This window comes from Nymphaea colorata, chromosome 2, assembly GCF_008831285.2.
Source record: "Nymphaea colorata isolate Beijing-Zhang1983 chromosome 2, ASM883128v2, whole genome shotgun sequence".
Taxonomy (NCBI): domain Eukaryota; kingdom Viridiplantae; phylum Streptophyta; class Magnoliopsida; order Nymphaeales; family Nymphaeaceae; genus Nymphaea; species Nymphaea colorata.
The window spans coordinates 1,198,600-1,221,129 of record NC_045139.1 but is presented as its reverse complement, the minus strand read 5'-3'; the positions used below and the strand labels follow the sequence as shown (position 1 = coordinate 1,221,129).

The window sequence follows — 22,530 nt, the reverse complement described above, 5'->3', positions numbered from 1 at the left end:
AGTTTGACAATATAATTATCATATGTCGATAACAGCAAGATTACATGGTTAACAAAATGCATAGTTAAAGCGTTGCCTACCTTCTCTTTAAAAAATTTCATCACCAAAAGGCACAATATTAATTCAACGTGAAAAATTCGTCATAATAGTTTACAGTCTGATCGCAATTTGAAAGGATGAACTTCTGAGCTTCATTAACAAGTGAAATTCAACGCCTCGGTAATAATTGCCCCATGCATCCTGCCAGGGGGGTGAGAGATAAACCCGAGTAAAGAGTTCAATAATTCTCGTGACTTTGTTGCTACAATCTGGTAGAATTCAACTCAAACAAACGTGGATGTCCGCAATAAGTACAAAAGAAGTGGAGAAGAAATCAACTTTTTGTTTTAAAGCTCACCGTTATTCGCATCTCGAAATTTTTGCTTCGTACCAAATGTGTACAACTTTTTCCTTTCAATTTTCCATCACAACCATTTGACAAAAATGTTGTGATATTAATACAAAAAGTTCCCAGTCAAAATCTCTTCCACAGGACAATAATTTCCACTAAATAAATTTCTATTACAGGATCAGTAAGTCACGGCTAGGCAACCCATCTGGGTAGTGGCAAAAAATTATTAGAAAACAAGAAAGAACTTCACCAATAAAGAACCAAAGAAGAAAAGATAAAACATATATCCTGAAAGCAAGGGCATTATTAGACTAATATCTTCAATTATAATTCAATATCAACAATTCGCTGAAACATCTTTCCCCATCTATACACCAGAAACCATGCCAATCTGAAAAAAACCTTGCCTTGTTCGTGTCTACATAAAATAAACCACCGCGCTTGATGAGAGAATAATTTCTTAGATAATCCTGGATAATCCTTGGTGAATTTCTCCCGAAACATAGCAAACTTTGTCTTGATGTTCCGCGGATCAGCTTGCAGAAAGCCAGGACTTCTAATCCACGTCCACTAGAGGGAACTGTTCTATCTGAATCTAGGACTTCAGGTCCCAGATAGCTCCACCATGATGCCACCGTCAAAAGACTACTTGCAGGATAAGCTCAGGGACGTGAAGATTCACAAAAACATGAAGAAATATTCATCGTGTTTGGAAAGAGTCAGAAAACACAAAACTCAGAACAGAAAGCACAAACTCTTGACTGCCTTTGAATGTGCACCAGTTGCTTCATCACCTGCAGAAAGCTTGTTAGCAGAGTCTGTGTATGCGTGAGAGAAACATACATGTATATATAGAGAGAGAAGGCCATGGTGCGAGTTAGGAGCTTCTGAAATCATTCCGTAACCAAAGCCAGGACACCGGCAAGAGAAACCTTCTTTCTGCAATGAACAAGAAAGGTTGAGAAAGCAAGTTACCATCCCTTCAAAAAGTAGCGAAAATATTGAATCGTGGCTTGAAGAAAGCTAAGCACAAGAATATCAAAACAAATGAGGAAAACCAGGTCGATCTCATGAACTTCACAGTCACGGGATTTGTACAAGATAGTGCAACTAATTCATAAGAAGCAAGTCGAGGTGCTAATCTATCTTCATAAGTCTCATGAAAACTTCCTCCACATCTTTTCCCCTCCAGCCCATCCATCATCGAGTGTGATAAACCACAACCACGACCAACATCTAATGAATTGGTTGCACTATCTTGAACAAAATCTAGAGAAACTGTTAGAATCTTCTGCAACAAGTACTCAAAAACCACAACCCTGGATGTCACACACTCTCCTTACACTGCACAAAGAACCCCTGACTACATCACCCAATATTCCACTGCTATACCACGAACAAAAAAATCGTAGAAGCCATGCACACCAATTAAATACTATATTAGTATATGATGAACTCCATTTACACCTATAACAGGGCCTAGAAACCTTGGAACACCACCCTGAAGGCAGAAATCCAAGAACCCAATCCTCAGACCTCAAAGCAGAAGAACACACTAAAAAAAAACCTACAAATCTTGCAAACTCCACATCTCAATTAGAAACTGAGAAAAAGAAAAACTTGGAATCCTGCAATTTTCAACCAGGAAAAAACACACTCTAGCGCCCAAAATGCTGATCCAGACACTAACAGGCACACTATATCAATAAAAAAGATAAAAAATAGCAAGAAATGAACACCATCATACAGATCTACAAGCAGTTCAATCCTACTGCTGAGCTACACCCCCAAAAAATTTGACCAAAACAGACTCCATATTCTACACCCAAGTACACCACAGGAAAGCGCCTTTATAACATAAAATGAAAAACATCAAGAATCCCATCTTGTGGTGCATAGCTCTTCATGCCAAACACTCTCAATCCCTACCCTACAAAAGAAGCAAAACAGTATCCCTACACCAAGGACAACATCAAGACCTAACCTTACAAGAATACAGAACCATGGAAGCACCAGAGGAAGGTGAAATTATCGCCAGAAAAGTTATGTGGTAGGTCGGAAGTAGCTTTCATCATGACGGTGATTAAAGAGGGCGTCTGTTGCAGAAAAATGGCAATTACGTGCATGGCTAGGTTTTGGTGTATGTCAACATAAAAGAGGAAGAATGGATTACAAAAGTAGAACGGAGATGGCGAAATTGGTAGGCTGGGAAAGGATTGATACTGGTACCATCTATGGCAAACAACTTAAGGACAGGGTTGAGGCCTCAAAATGTGTATCGGGGTGGCTTAAGAAATGAACCGACGGCCTCTCGAGGGGCTTTTAGCATATATCAAGAAAGTTTTTCGAAAAACCGTGAGATCACCAACAAGGGAAAACTAGCTGCTTTTGGTTGGATTTTGCATGGATTCACTGATTTCTTTCTTCTGAAGATTTTGCGAAAGAAACATGTTTTATTTCGAAATACTAAGCGACCGTTTCTGTCTCAAATTCAAGCCGCTGAATGTAAATCTTTAGAGATATGATGCTTTTATTATTCATTTAGAAATGCTAAGCGACCATTTCTGTCTCAAATTCAAGCCGCTGAATGTAAATCTTTAGAGATATGATGCTTTTATTATTCATTGAGAAGTTGGGATTGCATATATCGAGAATGTTTTTGAGAAATGTGCTGAGCCTCAGATCACCAACAAGGGAACCCCATCTTCTTTTGGTTAGATTTTGTAAGGATCCACCGATTTTTCTCTTGAAAACTTTACAATAGAAACGCTAGCTTGACGCACATGTTTGAAGCAGTTTTTCCATTTAACGGCCTTTTCTGTCTCCAATTCAAGGGTCTAAACATAAAATTCTATATTTATAAGATAATTTATATGTGTTGATACTTTTTTCTTATTCGTTTAAATTTGGGAACAAGGTCTGAGATAAATGTTCACTCCTTTTTTTCTGTTACGAGTATTAATGTTATATAGTCTAGACAAGTTATTGAATCACATATTTCAAAAAACATGCTTGAGCACTTTTGTAGTATTAACAGAAACATACTCATGTTAATTTACATCTAGCCACTTTGATGACATAAAATGATCGGTAAAATGAATATTCTTGAAAGTCAAGCTGTTTTAGTTTTTTCAACAAAAAATAAGGGCTATCTGTAAAATATCATTTTGAATCCCCTTTTTGGTCTTTGGATATACGTTTTTGAGTGTCCAGAAGATATATATATATATATAATAATAATAATATAATTTGTTTTTAGAAATGATTTTTAATAATATATTAAGCAATTAGTCAACTTTATTATGAGTCACAAGTATGATTATGGATAAGGTTAGGCCACCCATCTGCCTATAGTATTTCAGATGCTTATAATGTCCTAACTTATTGCAGGTCTATAGCTAACTGGTTCAATTTTTCAGAAATTAAAATAAGTGTGTTTTTGTAAAGGAAGTTATTCGATTGACAGCATCAGGCACTTTATATTATATACTGAACTCTATCTAACTACCTTTTCAAATTAATATCTTTTAAGGTTCAACTTTTTTTTTTCTCCTATAAGGACAAATATCTTCACTGTGAAACTAATAAAAAGTTATCACGTGAGAAACTTTCTTGAAAAGATAGGTGCACTCAGGTCGCCATTTTGAGCAATTTCTTGTGGAAAAAGTAGGTCTATATTTTTAATATTTAGGAATTCGGGTGGTAGAAAGCATATATCTGTTAATACCATATGTGCAATGAATCACTTCATTGATTAAGGTTTCTATGTTTGAATGACTTTTACCTTTCCAATGCAACTTTCGAGAAGATTGTTCCTCTATCTGTCCTTATTACAATGGCAGGAGAACCGTGAATTTTTATCATAAATTCTTATTCTATGACTGAAAATATGTACATGAGCTTTTTATGACTTGAAAATAAAGATAGTTGTGCTCTATTGATTTTTAATGTCCCTGAAATGCCTATTTATGTGTTGTACATGGATGTGCTAATTTTACTTTCTTTACTGAACCAAGATGCAGATTACATCCATATTGCCAAAATTCAAAATAAATTTGGTTGTGAAAAATGACAAATTTAGTGTGGCTCACATTCTCCTACCATAGGAAGAACTAACTGCCTCAAATTCTTTACGTGTCATGTACTTTACTTACTCTTGTATGGCTTCACCAAATTCATTAGCTACGGTTAAAATAGTGGCTAATAACTCACCACTGCCCACCCACTATTGGGTTTCGCCTGAGGCAATAACTAAGCCTGGCCGTCGGGCCGTCTCGGCTCAACTCCCGCCCTCCGTCTCCCTCACTCCCTCTTGGCTCCCCCTCTCCCTCTCTGCTCCTGCTCTCCCTCTCCCTTCCCGTCTCCCTCTCCACTCCCGCTCTCCCTCCCTCTCCGCTCCCGCTCTCCCTCTCCCTCTCTGCTCCCCCTCTCCCTCCCTTGCCGCTCTCCCTCCTCCTCTGTCTCCCTCCCCCTCCACTTCCATCGGAGGGCGGGCCCAGGCAGAGACCCGGGCTATTGGGCCGAGCTGAGCGGCTAGACGGGCCGGCCTGGCCCGATGCCCAGGCCTAGCAATAACCGTGGCTATTATGCCTGTAAGCAACAAAGTAAAAATAAAAAATTGCAAAATATCAGGTATCAATCGTTTTTAATTAAATTTTCTAGATTTCTTTAATTAATAATTGAAAGAAGACTACCGCGCCCATAATTTCATGTGGATAAATACAAACACTCTTGCAGTTGGAGACCTGACCACCCTAGTTGACCTGAACTAGTTTATTCATTTTTCATAAAAATTAAACTTGTGGATCTCATCCATACAATTAAAATTTTAAAAAGTACTTAAAAATCTCCAAAAGGTCAGCGGTTTCCAGTCAAAAGACGCAACGATTACGTGCAGATTCAGTTCAAGAACCGAACCAAAGGCAAACCAAACCGAACTCTCGAAGTTTCCGGCGATATAGAGGTCAAACCTTTTTTTTAGTTTTTGAATTGAGATTTTCAATTGAATTTATGTCGAGATTCAATATTGAAAATTTCATCTTTATTCCAATTTGAATCGAAGTCTGATCCAACTAATAGATTCTTCGTTGTCAGGAATTTTTCATTACGGGAACCAAACTATGATTTTAAAATTTTAACAAGGAACCAAATAAAATTTTCTAAATTTTTAAATAATAATGCACTTAAGTTTAATAGGTATTTTTGAAGTTGTTCTTGTGATCATCATACTGTGTAAGACAAGGAAATGAGGTTGATTGAGGTGAGGCTTCTTAACTTAGTCAAGCGGATGATAAACTATGGGCGCTTCTCAATTATCTTAAGAAGAAATAAACATCTTAATCGAACAATGGTAAGCTTCATTTCTGGAATATGATATGGTTTTCTTAGAATTTTTTGGATTTATTTAGGGGTACCAAATTAGAAGGATCCGGATTTTCCAATATATAGAGATTATCCAAATAAATCCAATCAGTTTACATCTCTATCCATCACTCATCACCTATGGATATGACTCAACAAGTTGTTTCATGTTTTCCTGATCTGTCTTATTCTATCTCATTAATTTTGTCGCTGTCTGTAAACTAGCTTGAAATTGACAGAAAACGGGCCGGTCCGGAACGGCTACGTACATGGAGAACCGGATCCATGATGCCGAGACGTCACATATAGCATCGATCCGAAGCAGTTCTCATTAGGGGTAAACAATGCTCGATCTCAACTCATTAAAGCTAAGCTCGTGAATAGGTTCGAGCCAAGTCGTTTGCTTAACGAGTCCGGCTCGAGTTCATGAGTCGACTCGTTCAAGTAGTCGAGTTGAGTTTGAGCTCAACACATAACTACCGAGTCGAACTCGAGCCTTAATCTGGGTGAGCAAGGGGTATTAATCCCACCGCCCGAAAAAGGCCCGAAGGCCCCCCCATTTCCCTTGCCTCCGGGGTCCTGAGCTGCGTCGGTGTCAGCGATAGCAACGGTGCACCCTTCAGCTTAGATGCCTCGCCCTAACGCCTTAAGACACAGGAACATAACGTCCACGGGAATCGAACTAGAGACTTGCCTTAGTACAGGCCCCTAGCTCAACCAGCTACGCTATGCCCCTTGAGGCTTAATCAAGTCGATATATTCAAACGAGTTTACGAGTTTGTCGAGCTTTAATCGAGTCAAACTCAAGCTCAACACATAACGATGATTTCAAACGAGTTTGTCAAGCCTTAATCGATTCAAGCTAGAGCTCAACACATAACGATGAATATCAAGTCTATTCAAACGAGTTTGTCGAGTCTTAATCGAGTCGAGCTCGAGCCCAACAAGTAATTATCGAGTCAAGCTCGAGTTGCTTCCGTTGAGCTATTCTCGAGCTCGAGCCGAGTTGAGCTCAAAGTTTCATTACTCGAGCCGAGCTCGAGCTGACTGAACTTGAGTTCGACTTGGCTCATGTCCACCCTTAGTTCTTATAGATCCACTATTCTTTGGATCCATGATGAAAGTAAGAGTAGAGAAAATGCAACGGCTCTTGGGTGCTCCATAATAAACCTGAAATTGAGACATGTGCTCGTCTTGCTGGCCGATGTGTGGTGAACTAAGTTTATATATTGGATCTCGACAGTACCAAAATCTCTTTATATCCATATCTGGAAGCCACGCAGTAGTCCAACATAACTCTCAATCAACATGACTCATCACTTATGGATATGACTTTTTATTCGAATTAAAATCTGAATATGTGAATATCTGAAAACAATCAACATGACTCGTCACTTATGGATATGCCTTTTTATTCGAATTAAAATCTGAATATGTGAATATCTGAAAAAGTAGATATGATTAAGGATATATTTGGTTTGAATCTAATGTGTTGACATCTCTACAACGACATGCCAATGGCAAATAAACAACGGGCTTTTGCATGATCCTGCGACAGATCTAACATTTTGATCTTAGATCCAAAGCTAACAAATACTTCAGATCTAACATTTTGATCTTAGATCCAAAGCTAACAAATACTTGCTTAGATAAAAAAATATTAATATCCTTTGTTGCCTTCATGTTGGGTATGATATAACGTGATATTATTTCAACATCATGCTTGGAACACCAAAATGCAGCATGACCTATGCCGATATTAAATTATATACCATTTCACAAGGAAATTTAGGACTTTACATTGCTCTTTGGATATTCTGAAACAACTTGAAATATTTTAATTTTTTAGGAACAGGTAGATAACTTATTGGATTTGAACGTTTGCCACCAATATGGCAGGTGGCAGTATTTTTTCTTAGTATTTATTTTCATGATGCATCGCTTTCCACATAATTGACCATATCGCAACGGGCATTTAATTGGATCTGGATAGGTGGACCCGAACCACATGGTTTATCTCTACCCATGTTTGGTCGGGTCAGCTTGTTGTATCACAGTGGTGGCGCCTGTGTAGTTGGTAGTATTCATGGCGATCTGAACCAGAAATTAGGCTCATATTTTAATGTGGATTTGGATCAATACTGAACTTGTTGGATTAAAAGAGAGTTTATCCTTCCATTTTTATTATGCAAATAAGTTCGTTAAACGGTGAATAAAAGCCTGTAATATTATATTTGGCAACAGGGCGAGAGAGAGATTAGCGAATAATTTGATTTTTTTTTTAATTGATAAGAGGATTAAAATATAAAAGTATATCTTAATAAAGAAAAAAAAAGCGTATAATTCCGGACAAGCAGGACCCACCTGGCATTTGATAGCTTGTCAACCGCAATAGGGAAGAGCTTGGTTGCGGCCACCGACAGGCGACAGGTGATGCGAAGTGGGGGCCTTCCGTCCCACGAATCTGCGGGCGCCCACCGGCGGTGCCGGGCGGACGGCCGGCGGAAATTCACTGTAAATGATTTATTACAGCTATGAAAAAGATCGTAAATAATATATTTAAAAATTGGTATATCTCAGGTCTTGTCAGAGATAAAAACTCGACCTCTTAAATTTTTAATGAAATATATTTGAACTAAAAACATAGACATTCTAGAATACCTATGAAAGTAATTCTCAGTTCATGTTGTGATTATAAAAAAATGAAATCTAGATTTTTCTACTAGTACCTTTTGATACTATAATGGCATTTCTTTTTTGTAGTGCTCTAAAAATATAATTTGACACAAAAAAGGGTTAATTTAATATACGTTTTTCACCAAAACATTGTCAAAATCATCTGTATAGTTGGATTGTGCAAAAGCTGTTTAAAGAATCAATTTTGATGGGTTTTGAAATTGCCAATTATATATATATATATATATATATATATATATGCTAACATCCGTCAGGAATAAATGTTTCTAAAAATTATATACAGATCAGTAGTCAAGGAACTTTTAATATTGTTGATATGTGGTGATCTTAGATCTGAGGTCAATGAATTTTAAGATCAGACCACACCCCATCTAACCCTAAGTATGTGGTTTTAAACATGTAGCATGGATGTAAAGTCTATGCTACTTTGATTCTTAGTTTGTTTAATCTGAAGGATCTCTCCAAACACACCTTTTTATGCAACCTTGGATTTAAGATTCGAGACTATCAAATGCAACCTTATGATGTTTTGTTTGATATCGTGAATGTTATGTGCTGAAGCGGTCCTCATAACATAAATTGCGCATTTGGATTATCCCAATACTATATCAGAAACATGATATACTATCAAAACTATCCGAACCCAATTTGGATTATGAATGGGATCTGATGTTGTTGATCTCAGGTCAATTGAGCTCTTTTCCTTCTTGCTTTTTTTTTTCTTTTCCTTTCATTTTTTTCAATAAAAGTATAACAATCTCGTTCATTTAATATTCATATCTCAAGATCAGTGACTCACTTAACAAGGTTTTTTGCTACTCCAGAACAATGTGCCATGATTCTTTTCTTTCCCCAAATTTGCTGGGCAAGAAAAAAACTATCTTCTTAACTAGCACTTTTAATTTTTTTATGATGCCCATGAGTAGAATCACAACTGTTACACTTGCAATTCTTTATTATGCCCATAAAAGTTGAATATAATAGTTATAATATATTTGTTTTCAATTCAATCTCTTTCGAATGCAATCAAACGATGTGTGTGATGCGTGTTATCTGGTTGTCGTTGTACCCTCATTATTATAATATACATGGAGAATTTCATATGAAAAATCTAAATATGTAGTTTAATAATTAGGCAGCACAAATAGGTGATCATTTGATCTCCATTCATTGTTGGACCCATGTATTTAAATGAGTTCAGCATCAACAATGCAACTCTCTAACCTTGTTGATATACCATACATTTGTATAAGTTCTCCTTATTTGTGATACATAAGCTGCAATATGGACATATGTTCTCCATCACATTTTATTTTTTATTTATGAAAATATCAGCTGCTAATTCAACCAACTTTTAGGGGGTGAATAACGTCGACTCGTTAAACCTCGGCTTGCGAACAAGTTTGAGTCGAGTCATTTGCTTAATGAGTCGAGATCGAGTTCATGAGTTGACTCGTTTAAATAATCGTGTTCAATTCGAGTTCAATGTGTAACTGTCAAGTCGAGTTCGAGCTTTAATCGAATTTATCGAGCCTTAATCAAGTCGAGCTCGAGCTCAACTAATAATTGCTTAGTCAAGGTCGAACTGCTTTCATCGAGCTATTCTCGAGCTCAAACTTGAAGTTTCATTAATCGAGTCGAGATCGAGTGGATTGAACTTGGGCTCGACTGAACTCGGCCACGACTCCACTGATGTTCACCCTACCAACCAACTCTCATCAAATTTTAACGGTTCAATTAAAAAATAAATTGTTTTGGAAATGCCTCCGTGTTTGGCCGGAAACTTTCGCCGGAATCTAATCCGTTCACAAGCTACGATCATTTTTTTAGTCCGTCATCTCTTCCCGGCTGAATGGGTTCAGATTGGGTCAAACGCCTGACCTGAAGCCGATACCGTTGACTTCTTTCAATCGTTTTCATTGTTTTTATGCACAAATTGACTTCAAAAACCATGGAACAAACAAGGCGAGCAGATGTTCTTTCACCACGTAACGAATAAAAAACTTCTAAACAACATGGCAGCTCATGATGTCTGGCTGTTTCCTAAGATGACCACCAGGTGAAGCGAGAGAAAACTTCGAAAAGAGCCTCCGAACTTCAGTTAAATAAGTAAGGCACCCTCCTTATTTTATTGACAGAAAAACAAAAGACAAAAAGCTGGGAAGGCCGTTAGTTTAAGGGGGAGTTGCGGGCGGGAGGGTCTCTGGAAGGCACCAGCTGAGCCGCTGGCGTCAGCGTCGTCCTCTTCAACTGCCGTCAAATTTTCGCCTGAGCGCTTTGTGGGAGATGCTTCTCCCCTTCTCTATAAATGCCTCGCCTCCCTTCTCTCTCCCCTCATCTAACCCTTCTTCCGTCCCCATTCCTCCTCTGCGTCTTCTTTCTTCTTCGTCATCTTACTCGTCTTTTGCATTCTCCTCCTCGTGTCGCGCTGCGCCTTGCTCTGCTCCGTACCGCTGCGGGAGATTAGGAAGATCGAGAGCGAGTTCTGCGATGGAGAACTCTGCGGCGGCATCCAATCTCCTCTTCAGGCAGCTCTTCGAGAGCGAGTCCTGCACCTACACCTACTTGCTCGCCGACGTCGGTCACCAGGACAAACCCGCTATCGTGAGCATCTCTCATCTCTTCTTCTTCTTCTCGTGTTAGATTAATGTTTCTCAGATCCTGCCTTCTGGAGCTATTTGCTTTTGCTTCTTGTATTAATGTTCCTCATATCCTGCCGTCTGGAGCCATGTGCTTTGTGACTATTTGGAAGCATCCTCTTGACAAATCTAACGGCGGACTAAGACTCAACATACTACAGACGAACTACATGTGAATAATTAGATTCCAGGACGTGAAAAAAATTGCATCCGTGCGGTTGAATTGGGAAGAAAGGGCCTTACTGCTGATTGCAGAGATGTGAGACGTTATGGAGTGGAGAGACGGCAGGATGGAATGACCTTGTGTTCTTTAGCTATTTGGAGTGGTTGATGTGGATTTTGTGTCTTACCGGAAAAGATTCTGACCTGATTTTGTGTTCGTTAATATTTGATGACTTTGTTCTTTGGTTGATAAGATCGGACTATTTTTTTCATATTTGTCCTGTTTAAGTTCCTAATAAGTGATATCTCTTTGGGATTATCGGTTCTTTTAAGATTTATCTAGGATTTGTGTTGTGACAGTACCGATCTGGCGACTTTTTTCTGCTTTTTTCTTTTTCCACGGATGTTCTTTCCCGTAAACATCATCCTGTAACTTTTGCTGCTCTTTTGGTGTTCTTTTTTAGTTAATTTTGACCAAAGGAAAAAGACTCGTCCTTGTGTCATGTTCATATTTTCGTGCCTTCTTTGGTCTTGGGGAACTAGCGATATCTTAATTTATCTTTTGGTTCACTAAATTTATTTCTTAGCTGGCGCTTTGTTGTTATCTTACGTTTGGAGGAGCGATGTAAATAAAACATTCCTGGTTATTTTGGTGCTTAGTGAGCTTCTTTTCTGATTATATTGATTTAATTAGCATTTACTTTATCTAAATTTTGACTCTCCATTTTCTTTATTTTTTTCATTTTTTCCCCTTTTTGTCTGTTTCCGGAAATTGGCGTCTGAAATTTACTTCCTTGTCTAGTCTGCTTTGTCCTTTTCTTTTCCTTATTAAAAACAAGAATGTCTTGTTGGCTTCTTTCTTAAGGATGATTAATTTTTAACAATTATGTTCGCAGTCTTCTGTAGATCTTGGTTTTTCTTGATATTCAGTTTTAGATTGTTAATCAAATGGTGATGAAAGGAGACAACGGATTCCATTTGAAACGCCATGCTTATTTCAAACTCAACATTTGGACATTCCACATAATAATTGATGCTTGTGAGCCCGATTCAGCAGTAACCAATATTAAATTTGATTTTGTAGTCGAGCTAAAATAAGACAAAAAAGTGAATAAAAAATCAATATTAGAACAAGAAAATGGTGGACAATGACACAATCAATGGAAACGAGCAACATAGAAAAGTTTGCCGGTAAATAGTCAAAAGACTTAAAACCAACTGACACTATGGTCTCCACTTTTCATTTGTGGAGCTGTTCATTAAGTCATATTCGTCTTTCTTGGATGCTTTTTATAATCCATTCCTAGAAGAATTTTATATTGGAGTAGCTGTAGCAGACTTCTTAAATTATGCTTATAAATCAGGTCATTTAACAGTGGCTGAAGTTTTCCTCCTATTCATTGTTTATTATCCTGTTTTTGGTATATGCATGTCCTCTGATCTGTATTCTCTCCTTCCTAGTGATCTCCTTGTTTATCTTCGTTGTATTGCTCTTGGTATACTACCTACTTATGTGTTTATTGTTAAATCATTTGTTTGTCCAGTTGATCGATCCTGTTGACAAGATGGTGGACCGAGACCTTAAACTTATAAAAGAATTAGGTTTAAAGCTGATTTATGCTATGAATACCCATTGTCATGCTGACCATGTTACTGGCACCGGCTTAATAAAGGTACAATAGTTCTCATGTTATCACTGCTTGCTTTCATTCTATGCATAATTTGAGAAAACTGACAGATAATTTGGAACTTCATTTGTTCATGTGCATTCCTCCCTTAGGCAGATATAAGGTTTCTTAACAAAATTATGTTTTTTTTTTTTCCTTTGCAGACTAAGATGCCTGGTGTGAAATCTATCATCTCCAAAGACAGCAAAGCCAGGGCTGATATTTTGATTAGTGGTGGAGACATAATTCAATTTGGTAATTTGTTTCTAGAGGTAAGTCTACAGTAATGAATGTGCTAACCATTATTTACGGTAGAAAATTAGAAACTAGAAACTGCAGCAATTGAAAATTACAACTGTTTACTGCAATTTAGATTATGCTAGTAGACAAAAAGCAAAGCCATTGGAAAACTGGCATTTAAAATATCTTATTCTCTGCATTCTGGTTAGTCATCCTTTATATGGTAGGACCCTTTTTCTGGTTCTTTGCTTTTGTTAATTGAGTGATTGGTCTATGTTACACATTCATGGTTGACCTGACCTGTTACTAAACTAACCTGTTGTTGCTATTGTCTTTCTGACCTGACATGTTGTTAAACTAACTTGCTGTTGCCAGTTCATTGCTCCTTCACGAGAGGATGGATGAATTTCTAGTAGTCTTTCTTAGATATGGGATGGTTACAAATGGATTTGGGGAAAGTAGTGATTTGTGTATGGGCAGGTACATGTTCTTTGGCCATACTCATTTCTCAGAATTGTCCTCCATGCTTTACACAGATTATACTTTTTTATGCTTAGCCCAAAAATCTTTCTGGTAGTTTTCTTGAGAAGTTGCGTTTTTGAATGTTTTATTCATTTACATTGATACTGTTGAGTCATATATATCTTTCTGACTTCTAGCAATTTAAATCATATATCTCTTCAAACTTCTATTTCTTTTGAATCTTTATGTCTTGAGGCCTCTAAAACTTTTAAATCATATTTAGCTCTGGGTTGGTTCATGGTTATACTCATTGACAATCTTCATTTTAAGCATACATGCTTATATGGTCTTTGAATTGATTGCTATATATGGATTTGCTTTTCTTTGGTCTTATCCATTCCCTTTATTTGGAGCCTTTCAATATGTGATTTCATCAGGAAAAATTCATCTGTAGTTTTATGTTTTTTGTGCAGGCTCGTGCAACTCCTGGGCATACCTTGGGCTGTATCACATATGTGACAGGGGATGGTCCTGGTCAGCCTAAGCCTAGGATGGCTTTTACAGGTGATACTCTTCTAATACGAGGCTGTGGAAGGACAGACTTTCAGGTAGGATATTACCCTTTGTATCGAACTTTTGCCTTTAGTAAATTTTTTGTCTCTTTTAGTTCATTTGTTCCGAAAAAAAGAAAAAATAAAGCAAAAAAAGAAGAGGAAATTTGTGTTTTTTGAAGGAAATAAACAGTCTTACGTTTCCAAATTGTTGCTAAAGTCAACACTGCAAGTCCCCCTCTGTTTAGTTACTGGCAAACCCTGGTCCATTCTATTTGTCATGAATTTGCTGAACGGTTCTCATGACTAAGAAATAACGCAAAATTGTGTCAATTAAATCTTATCTGTTTTGACTACCCTATCATACCCATACTTGATCTTTCTGTTTCCTTTCATTCTTATTACACGAAAAAAGTAATCTAAAGAGAAAAAAGAATTCATGGCAAGATTTGTGGAGGTTTGCTGCCTTGAATATTCTCTGAATTAGAGGAATCCTGTAGTCTGAGTGTTGTCCATTTGTAATTTCCATTATTTTCAACCACTATGGAAACCTGTAGCCTAACTCTTGTCCATTTGTAATTTTCATTATTTTTCAACCACTATCAGGAACTTTGTTTTGCTTTCATAATATTTTCCTTCTTTTGTATATAGGGAGGAAGCTCAAGTGAACTTTACAGGTCTGCACATTCTCAGGCAAGTGTTTCATCTGATCATGAAATCCATATCCTTTTGCGGCAGTGTTTGATCTTTCATCATATCAGCTGTCTTTCTCATTTTTAAATCATTTTCATTCAGATTTTCACATTGCCAAAAGACACATTGCTCTATCCTGGTCACGACTACAAGGGATTCACTGTAAGAAAGACTTCTCTTGGGTGGAAGCATATCTTTAGGGTTATTGCGATTTGGTTGCTCCTAAATTTCATTGAGCTTTGACTTGCAGGTATCCACAGTTGGAGAAGAGATCCTCTACAACCCTCGGTTGTCAAAGGATGAGGTTAGTGAAACTAATGATGAAAAAAGTGAAACTAATGATGAAAAATTCTATGATTTCTTGTGTTTTAGTTTCATACATGATCTACATGGGATACTTGTTGAAATGAAATTCCATCCATATTCATGTAAGTATTGCCATTTTCTAGTCTATCGCCACTTCTTCTTAGCCATAATTGAGGGGAAAGAGTATCTTATGTGGAATCCATAACATCAAAACCAAACATGGTTTATTAATCTCCAGAAATTGATTAGATATGATATATTGGAACCAGACCTTTATCCTCTCATGTTACAATGCAGGTTCAATGATAATATAGAAAGATGCAATTTAGAAAAACTAATTCAATTCCTTTTTCATGTCTAATCATATGAATGACTTTCTGGAGGCAGTTTAGATTTCTTGCCATCAACTGAACCTCATCTTCAATGACTTCACAGATTAGCATCTCTCTGTTAGCTAGTCAGAAGTGTAGCGTTAGTTTGACTAGTTAAGTATTTTAGAATGCCATTGCATGGTAGTATCGGCACCTCTCTGTGAGCTAGTTAGTTGGATTAGTTATGCCTATTTAAAATGCCATTGCATAGTAATCTGAACCTCCTACATAGGGGATGACAGCCCACAGTCCATACTGACATGGGCCATGTTCATCAAAGTCATCAAGTATCTTGGTGCAGGAATTTTTCATCTTGTGCCTATTATTTTTCCCTTTCTAGCCAAACAGAACCGTGGGGCATTCTTACAGATCATTCTCGTTTTTCATAGTATGCTCAAGGTCACTTCATCATCATGCATACTTATGATGCTAAGCTTGATGTCTTTCTGATTGATTCGTTTTCACCTGTGCAGGAAACATTCAAAGAGATCATGGCAAGTAAGTATTTTGAATTTAAATCTAGTATTTACCATGATTTAGATTTCTGGATATTCTCTAAGTTCTTTCACTTTCTGCAGACTTGAACCTGGCGTACCCTAAATTGATGGATATTGCGGTCCCTGCAAATTTGCTTTGTGGCTTGCAAGGTGCAGTGGAGAAGACGGCATAACCATTGTCTATAGACCTTCATAAACCACTTTGCTTGATTAATTGTGATTGGTCTCTCTGCCTAATGTACTAAAAGTCCGTCTTCATTCTCACTAGTTTGATTTCAGCTTGGAGTCTTTAAATTGTCCAGGTCTGTTGTTTCAGTCTTTTTTTGTATCTTATCTCTAATAAGTGGAGTTGCAGGAAGAGTACCTCATTCTTCCGCTGGTTTCCATCTGACGAGCGTTTGCAACAACTAGGCCTTGTTTCAGTTTCTTGTTTGTTTGGAAAGGGAAATGCGTGTCTGGTTGTATAGCAAACATTGTCACTATTACTGAAGAATGTCTTGTTCTTCTGCTTTCTGTCTGTTGTCTCTTCGCTTTGGAACTGATCAAGTGCACATCCGATCGCCTACAATGGTTCCGTAGACCTGTCTAGTTGGGTTCACTCAAAGCTTTTAGGTAGGCTTCATTATCTCCAATCTTAAATTGAAGGTCTTTAGGATCTGATTTAACATAGTGTCCTTCTTAGATTCATAGTAGAACAAATTTGAGTTTGAGGACCATAGATGTTATGATCTTCATTTTGCATCAATTCGATGAAATTTCAAAACAGAGGAAGGGGAGAGCGACGATGGGGTTTGACTTGAGTTTCATGGATTTTAAAATATAAGATCTACAAATCTATGGTGTAATTTTACCAATTTCAAGTTGCTCTCAAACTTTCGTCTCTTATCATGAAACCCTTGGAACATAGCAGAATATTGTGTTCTAGAGTGTTTCATCCAGCACACCCTTTGAGGTATCTTAGTCAATCACCTTTGCCTTGTCCCAGAAGGCACATGCATCCCAGGTATTGAACTGTTGAGATTTAGCCATGTGGCCGGCCATGACTAATCTTTCTTCGGGAGCAGCCAAGAAAGCTCTATATAAGAAACCTTTTTTGAAACTTTTTGGTATTCTCTGCCTCAACACTCTCAACATGCTATAGGCTTTACGACTTCTAGTTAAGATGCTCAAAAGCAGCCGGTTTGGAAGCAGGTTCACGCAAGTGGACCGGTTGACTTCACAACCATAGGCGAACAGCAATTTTTTAACGTTTATGGCAAACGGAGTTTTTTCGGATGCAATTCATAAGTTTAAAGCTCTTCAAATTAACAAGAACAACAACAATAACAATGTTAGGCGCGGGGATAGACGTGAACAACAACAATAACAATATCAAATTTTAAAAACTTTAAAAATTTATATGTAAATCTAAAAAAAATTTAGTTTAATATATATAAAAATTTTAAAAATTTATATTTTGACTCTTGTGAAAATTTTTAAAACTATAGTTTGCCCCTGCGACAAAAAATTTCTGGTTCTGGCTCTGCCCCTGACTGAATATATAGTAACAATTTTTAATTGACTTTAGAAGAGGGACCTGGGTCTCATGAAACTGCCTCATATAACTGGACTTAGGTCTACTTAGGTCCAAATTATGAATTTAAGGTTTTAGATTGGGTTCCAGTATGTCTCACCGAAACCCTACATATCTGCACCCCTGAATAATGTTACTATTAATCATAATAGTCATTATTCGTTCTTTTGGCACAATTGGTCTCATATTTGACCATTGATTTTATCATATAATTTTCAAATATCAAATGCAAAGCCCAAAACAAGTTGAGATTTCTAGAGTTGCTTAGGAAGTGTCAATTTCTCGGTTACCTAACAAAACCCACCTTCTTGTTTCAAACACATTGTTTAATTCATCTTCTGGAATGGCGATCTTTATTATTATATGATAAATTTTCCTAGAAAAGTTTCAAAGACAAGTTGTCTGGGGCAAATTTTTCCAAGAGGAAGGTTTTTGAATAGACATCAAGCACTAGGCAGCAGTACATGCGTGTACGCCATTGCCAAGGTGCTTGGGAAAAAGAGACTCCGTGCAGCAATCGAAGCAACACATAGAAATATGAGATCAGTGCACCATTAGATTATTTTATTTGCTGATTTGGGTGCTCTTGGTGTGTCATTCTCTTAGAACATGCTCATGTTAATCCTCTGACCTACATACTTCACAAAACATAATGTATTATCATGATATGGAATTGGAACTGCTGTTCTAGGCACAAAATTAAAGTTCTGAGATAAATAAAACTAGGAAAAATATTTCAGAAAAGTGATGACAAAGATACCCAGATCCAAATGAAGAAAGAATATTTTTCTTGTGAATCAAATTTTCTTATGGGTGAAAACAAGTAAGAAGCACTTCACACAATGACGACGTAAGTCTTTTGATTTATTTACATCTTATTATGGATCTGGTGAATGATTTCAAACCGGAATCTGGATCCACAAAAAGCCTACCCATGTGTATGTGTACTTCTGACCAGTTGTGGAGCCAGAAATTTTTCATGAAGCGGACCAAATTAAATTTTTTAATTTTTGACTAGGGCCGAAATATCATTTTTTAGAATTTTTATATATAACAAGTGAAATTTTTAAAATTTACATACAAGTTTAAAAAAAAATTGAGGTGGGGCCAGGGTCCGTGTGGGCCCTACCTTGGTTTCACCCCTCATCCGATGAACGGACGCGGGGGGGGTTAGGCCCCTTAATTTTGTTAGAAAAGAATTAAGGAATTAAGAAAGAAAGAATGTCCCAGAGCGTGTTTTGTATCTTTAGAAGGTGTTGGAGATCTGTATTCCAATCAAGTCAGGTTCATTTGCATCTTTAGAAGGTGTTGGAGAATAAAAACATTGTTTTTTTTTTTTTTTTTTTTTGAACATATTCATAGGACAATGGGACATGTATTACAAAGATATCATGTTCTTGTTTATGTTATAACATATTCTTTTCAAATCCAGCAATCGAACACCGGACATGATGAGACGACATTTCTTTTAAACAAAATCATGGAGCTTTGGAAATATGTCTTTTGGAAAACATGCATTTCAGTAACAAAACATTCTTTTTCTCAAATGCTACACTTGAAATCCACCAACAAGTTCAAATTACCATCCTGCTCGAACACTATATCTTTAAAACAACATCAAATACAGATCAAAACACCAAAACAAGTCCACAATGTAAACAATCTTGTCTTTGGATGCTTCCATATTTGCTTCCAATTTTCAAACCAAAAACAAGGATATAAACAGAGGAAAAAAAAAGAATATAAAAAAAAATCTCAGATGTATATGTATTCTATACAAGTTATTGTTCATAAGATGGCGAATACCCACCAATGGATGCATTCCATGTCATCTTAATTAGCCCCGGTGTCGCCAATGGCCGGCTTACACCTCGGCGCACTTTTCCGGGGCAAATCCAATTCTAGACTTATCCAAATCATATAGTACGTGAAAATTCTGCTGTTGGTAGTTTCCCAGTATGGAGAGTGAGGACATTGGGGTACCCAAGAGGGCCAAGCAGATGACCCCTTCCGGGTCCAGCCTGATGAAGTAGTTCTCCGCCGGGAAACTCCAGACGGCGCCGTCCATGAACAGGATGCTGAATTCCGGCAGCTCCACCCGGTCCGCTCCGGTCACGTTGAAGCACAGATCCAGCTGTTTGAACCCCGAGACCCGGTCCAATCCCTTGACTTTTCTCAAGAAGGCAGCCTTGATCTCGGCCATCGCCGGCTCCGGGAAGTAGGTCAACGTGGTCCCCGAGTCCACTATGGTGCCGCCGGAGCCGTCTGGACCGATTTGAAACGTCTCCGGCGGGATGCGCAAGACCTCGCCGCCGACCCGGACCGCCTTAATCCGGACGTAGTAAAACGTGTCCACCGGCGACTCCTTTACCGGCACAAGCTCCGTGAATTGTACGTTTGGGTGGCGGACCAAGCCGTCATCCTCGCCGAGTACCAGCCGGCCGCTCACGCTCGGGTCCGATTCTCGGTCAACCAGGCAATAAGAGAACTTGCGGCCGTAAGTTGACTGGAGCTGGCTCAAGAACGAGAGCTCGCCGCGGCCGAGCCCCAGCAGGCCGCCCGCACCGTGGAACAGGCCGCGGTTCCAGTGCCCGCACCCGAACACCAATTTCTCGAGCCGGAAAACTGAGCCGAGTCCTCCATCCGGGGTCGAGCTCACGTTGACCGTGAAAGTCTCCGTGGCTAGGTCGCCGGTGGTGTTCGAGCGGTCACCATACCAGTAGAAATAGTCGCAGGTCCCGTTTTCCGACTGGCACCGGGGACGAGACGTATCGGGAGAGGAAACCTGCATGCACACCGAGTCTTTACAGGAGACGGTCCGGAACGACGAGGATTGTGCCGGGTCGTAGTGGGGGCTCTCCTGCGGATAGCAGTCTCGGCAAGGCAGGCACTGGAGCCAGTTCAGGTCGCTTCCGGTGTCGACGATCAGGGAGAAGTGCCGCGGCGGCGTGCCCACGTACACGTCCATCAGGTACTCGCCGGAGCCGACGCTCACGCCGGACTCCAGCGTCGCCACCACCCGGGACCTGCCGGGCTCCGGCCTGCCCGCACCGTGACCAGCTTCCTTTCTCGACTGGGTCAAGAGCCGGCCCCTGTGGCCGTGGCCGTCGAGCTGCCGGTGAAGGGACTCGCCGCTGGCGCTGCGCGGGTCGCGGCTTCTGGGCCTCTTTGCGTCGATGCGATCGTGGAACGTGCGAATGCGCGAGACGTCTCGGTAGCAGGACTCGAGAAGCGAGTCGATTCGGCGGAGTCCTTTCGGCGCCTGGTCTACGCGCCGCTGGTCCCGGTGGAGGAGGCGGAGCTTGATGGGCTTCTGATTCTGGGTGGTGGGAACTTCCGATCGGAGCAGGCAATCGGACACGGGGGCGGTGGGATCCTCCGGAAGGACGATTCCATGAAGGATAGATCCGTCCGTGCCGTTGAGGAAGGCGTAGGAGGAAGGCAAGTGGAGGAGCAGAAGGAGAAGGAGAGAGCAGAAGCAGACGGCGGGAGAAGCCATGGCTGCCCCCTTTTGATTCCTTTCACCTCAGATGCTGATTCTATTCTCTGTCTGCAGACTCTCTACCCTTATTCTTCCACTGTTATGAATACCACTATAACGAAATCGACGAGAGGGAGAGAGAGAGAGAGATGGTTACCGCCTCACCGGCTGGGGAATGAGAAAGGAGGTGGAGAGATTTTGATGAGGGAATGGAGAAGGAGATGAAGAAGAAAAGGGGGAGGATGCTTCGAGGTTGGAGCCGGGCAGGCGCTTGTGGAGAGAGAGTGTGAGAGAGCCTTCTATTGACCAAAACGCGCGATGAAGGGCGAAGTCGTTCTGGAATAAGAAGAAAACGTGGGCAGAGATGGGAGGGAAGGAGCCGCAGTCAAAGGCACGAAGAAAAGCAGCAGCCCTCTCCTCTCCGTGTAGAGCTGTACATCGCGTACTCTCTCTATTGTGTAAAAGCAGGTAGAGAGAGAAGGAGAGAGAGAGAGTCACGAAAGTGGGGGGGTTGGAGAATATATATATATATATATATATATATATATAGAGAGAGAGAGAGAGAGAGAGAGAGAGAGAGAAAAAAAGAGAAAGAGAAAGAGAGAGAAAAAAAAAAGTCCTAAATCTGAAATGTATAACAAGATTTGTATTATCATTAAGAGAAAGTGGATAAACAGTTACCTAATAGCATACAAAAGACGGCGTCATAGCCGAATAGTAAAGTGGACATTCACGGAACAAGACGTGCCACGGACGCCAACGATGAGAAGGTGTCTTTGAAGATTCTGTTGTGCTTCTCCAAAATATACTACCAAAAGGATATGAGCTACAACCTCCAAACACGACCCTACGAAAAAAACAAGTAAAAAGAATAAGGCGAATTGATGACAGGTCAGAAAGGTTATTAACAAAAGAAAGTCATGTAAAACAATATGAGGTAAAAAGGTAAGGTGAACTCGAGACTCAGCTTCAGTGAAATAGATGAGACATTGATTAGCTACACTAATGTCAAAACAAGAGAAAGAAAGAAAACCTTTCACCTTCAACTCATTTTTTAAGATCTAACAATCCAAAAAAAAAAAGAGTGACAATATCATTTGGCATTGATGTCTATTCACAATCATCCTTTCTTTTTTCACTGGAATCTTCATGTTGTATTTGAATGACATTTATAAAATGGAACTTACTTCTTTTGAAACTAAAAGCAAGTACTTTTTATCCTCAAAACTAGGTTTTTGGAGTTTTTAAATACCATTAAAATCAGGTTTGAAGAAAAACCAGTTTTGACAAAACAGAGTTTTATAAAAAGAAGTAAAAAATGTAACCCCTCTTAGATAATTCAAAAACAAGGTTTTGGGTGCGTCATCAAACCAAAAAAACAAGTTTTTTAAAACTCACTAATAAACTTGGTTATTATAGAGGATGACGTCATTATTTAG

At 39.0% G+C, this 22,530-nt stretch overlaps 2 protein-coding genes and 1 long non-coding RNA gene across 3 annotated transcripts; 1 reads left to right on the top strand and 2 right to left on the bottom strand.

Annotated features, from left to right (window-relative positions):
* Positions 1-680: 680 nt before the first annotated feature.
* On the bottom strand, positions 681-2,474 carry LOC116246828 (uncharacterized). Its single transcript, XR_004170756.2, has 2 exons — positions 2,139-2,474; positions 681-1,330 (listed from the first exon to the last, which is right to left on the bottom strand). It is a non-coding gene; the product is annotated as an uncharacterized LOC116246828 (long non-coding RNA).
* An 8,149-nt stretch (positions 2,475-10,623) lies between these two features.
* LOC116246928 (persulfide dioxygenase ETHE1 homolog, mitochondrial-like) lies at positions 10,624-16,550 on the top strand. The gene is made up of 9 exons (XM_031618850.2): positions 10,624-11,053; positions 12,795-12,923; positions 13,082-13,189; positions 14,093-14,227; positions 14,822-14,863; positions 14,966-15,025; positions 15,114-15,167; positions 16,014-16,038; positions 16,119-16,550. The coding sequence occupies exons 1-9, from the start codon at positions 10,736-10,738 to the stop codon at positions 16,208-16,210; spliced, it is 963 nt and encodes a 320-aa protein (XP_031474710.1). The 5' UTR covers positions 10,624-10,735; the 3' UTR covers positions 16,211-16,550.
* A 2,715-nt stretch (positions 16,551-19,265) lies between these two features.
* LOC116248981 (aspartyl protease family protein 2-like) lies at positions 19,266-21,524 on the bottom strand. Its single transcript, XM_031622053.2, has one exon. It carries the CDS (start codon positions 21,107-21,109, stop codon positions 19,475-19,477), a length of 1,635 nt encoding a protein of 544 aa, XP_031477913.1. The 5' UTR covers positions 21,110-21,524; the 3' UTR covers positions 19,266-19,474.
* Positions 21,525-22,530: the final 1,006 nt, after the last annotated feature.

What these genes read in the sequence shown, in the direction of transcription:
- LOC116246928 (XM_031618850.2), top strand. Translation starts at nt 10,736, where the DNA reads ATGCTTCTCCCCTTCTCTATAAATGCCTCGCCTCCCTTCTCTCTCCCC. An exon ending in TTGGTAATTTGTTTCTAGAG is followed by an intron (nt 13,190 to 14,092) that starts GTAAGTCTACAG and finishes TTTTTTGTGCAG; the next exon opens with GCTCGTGCAACTCCTGGGCA. An exon ending in ACAGGTCTGCACATTCTCAG is followed by an intron (nt 14,864 to 14,965) that starts GCAAGTGTTTCA and finishes ATTTTCATTCAG; the next exon opens with ATTTTCACATTGCCAAAAGA.
- LOC116248981 (XM_031622053.2), bottom strand. Translation starts at nt 21,109, where the DNA reads ATGGCTTCTCCCGCCGTCTGCTTCTGCTCTCTCCTTCTCCTTCTGCTC.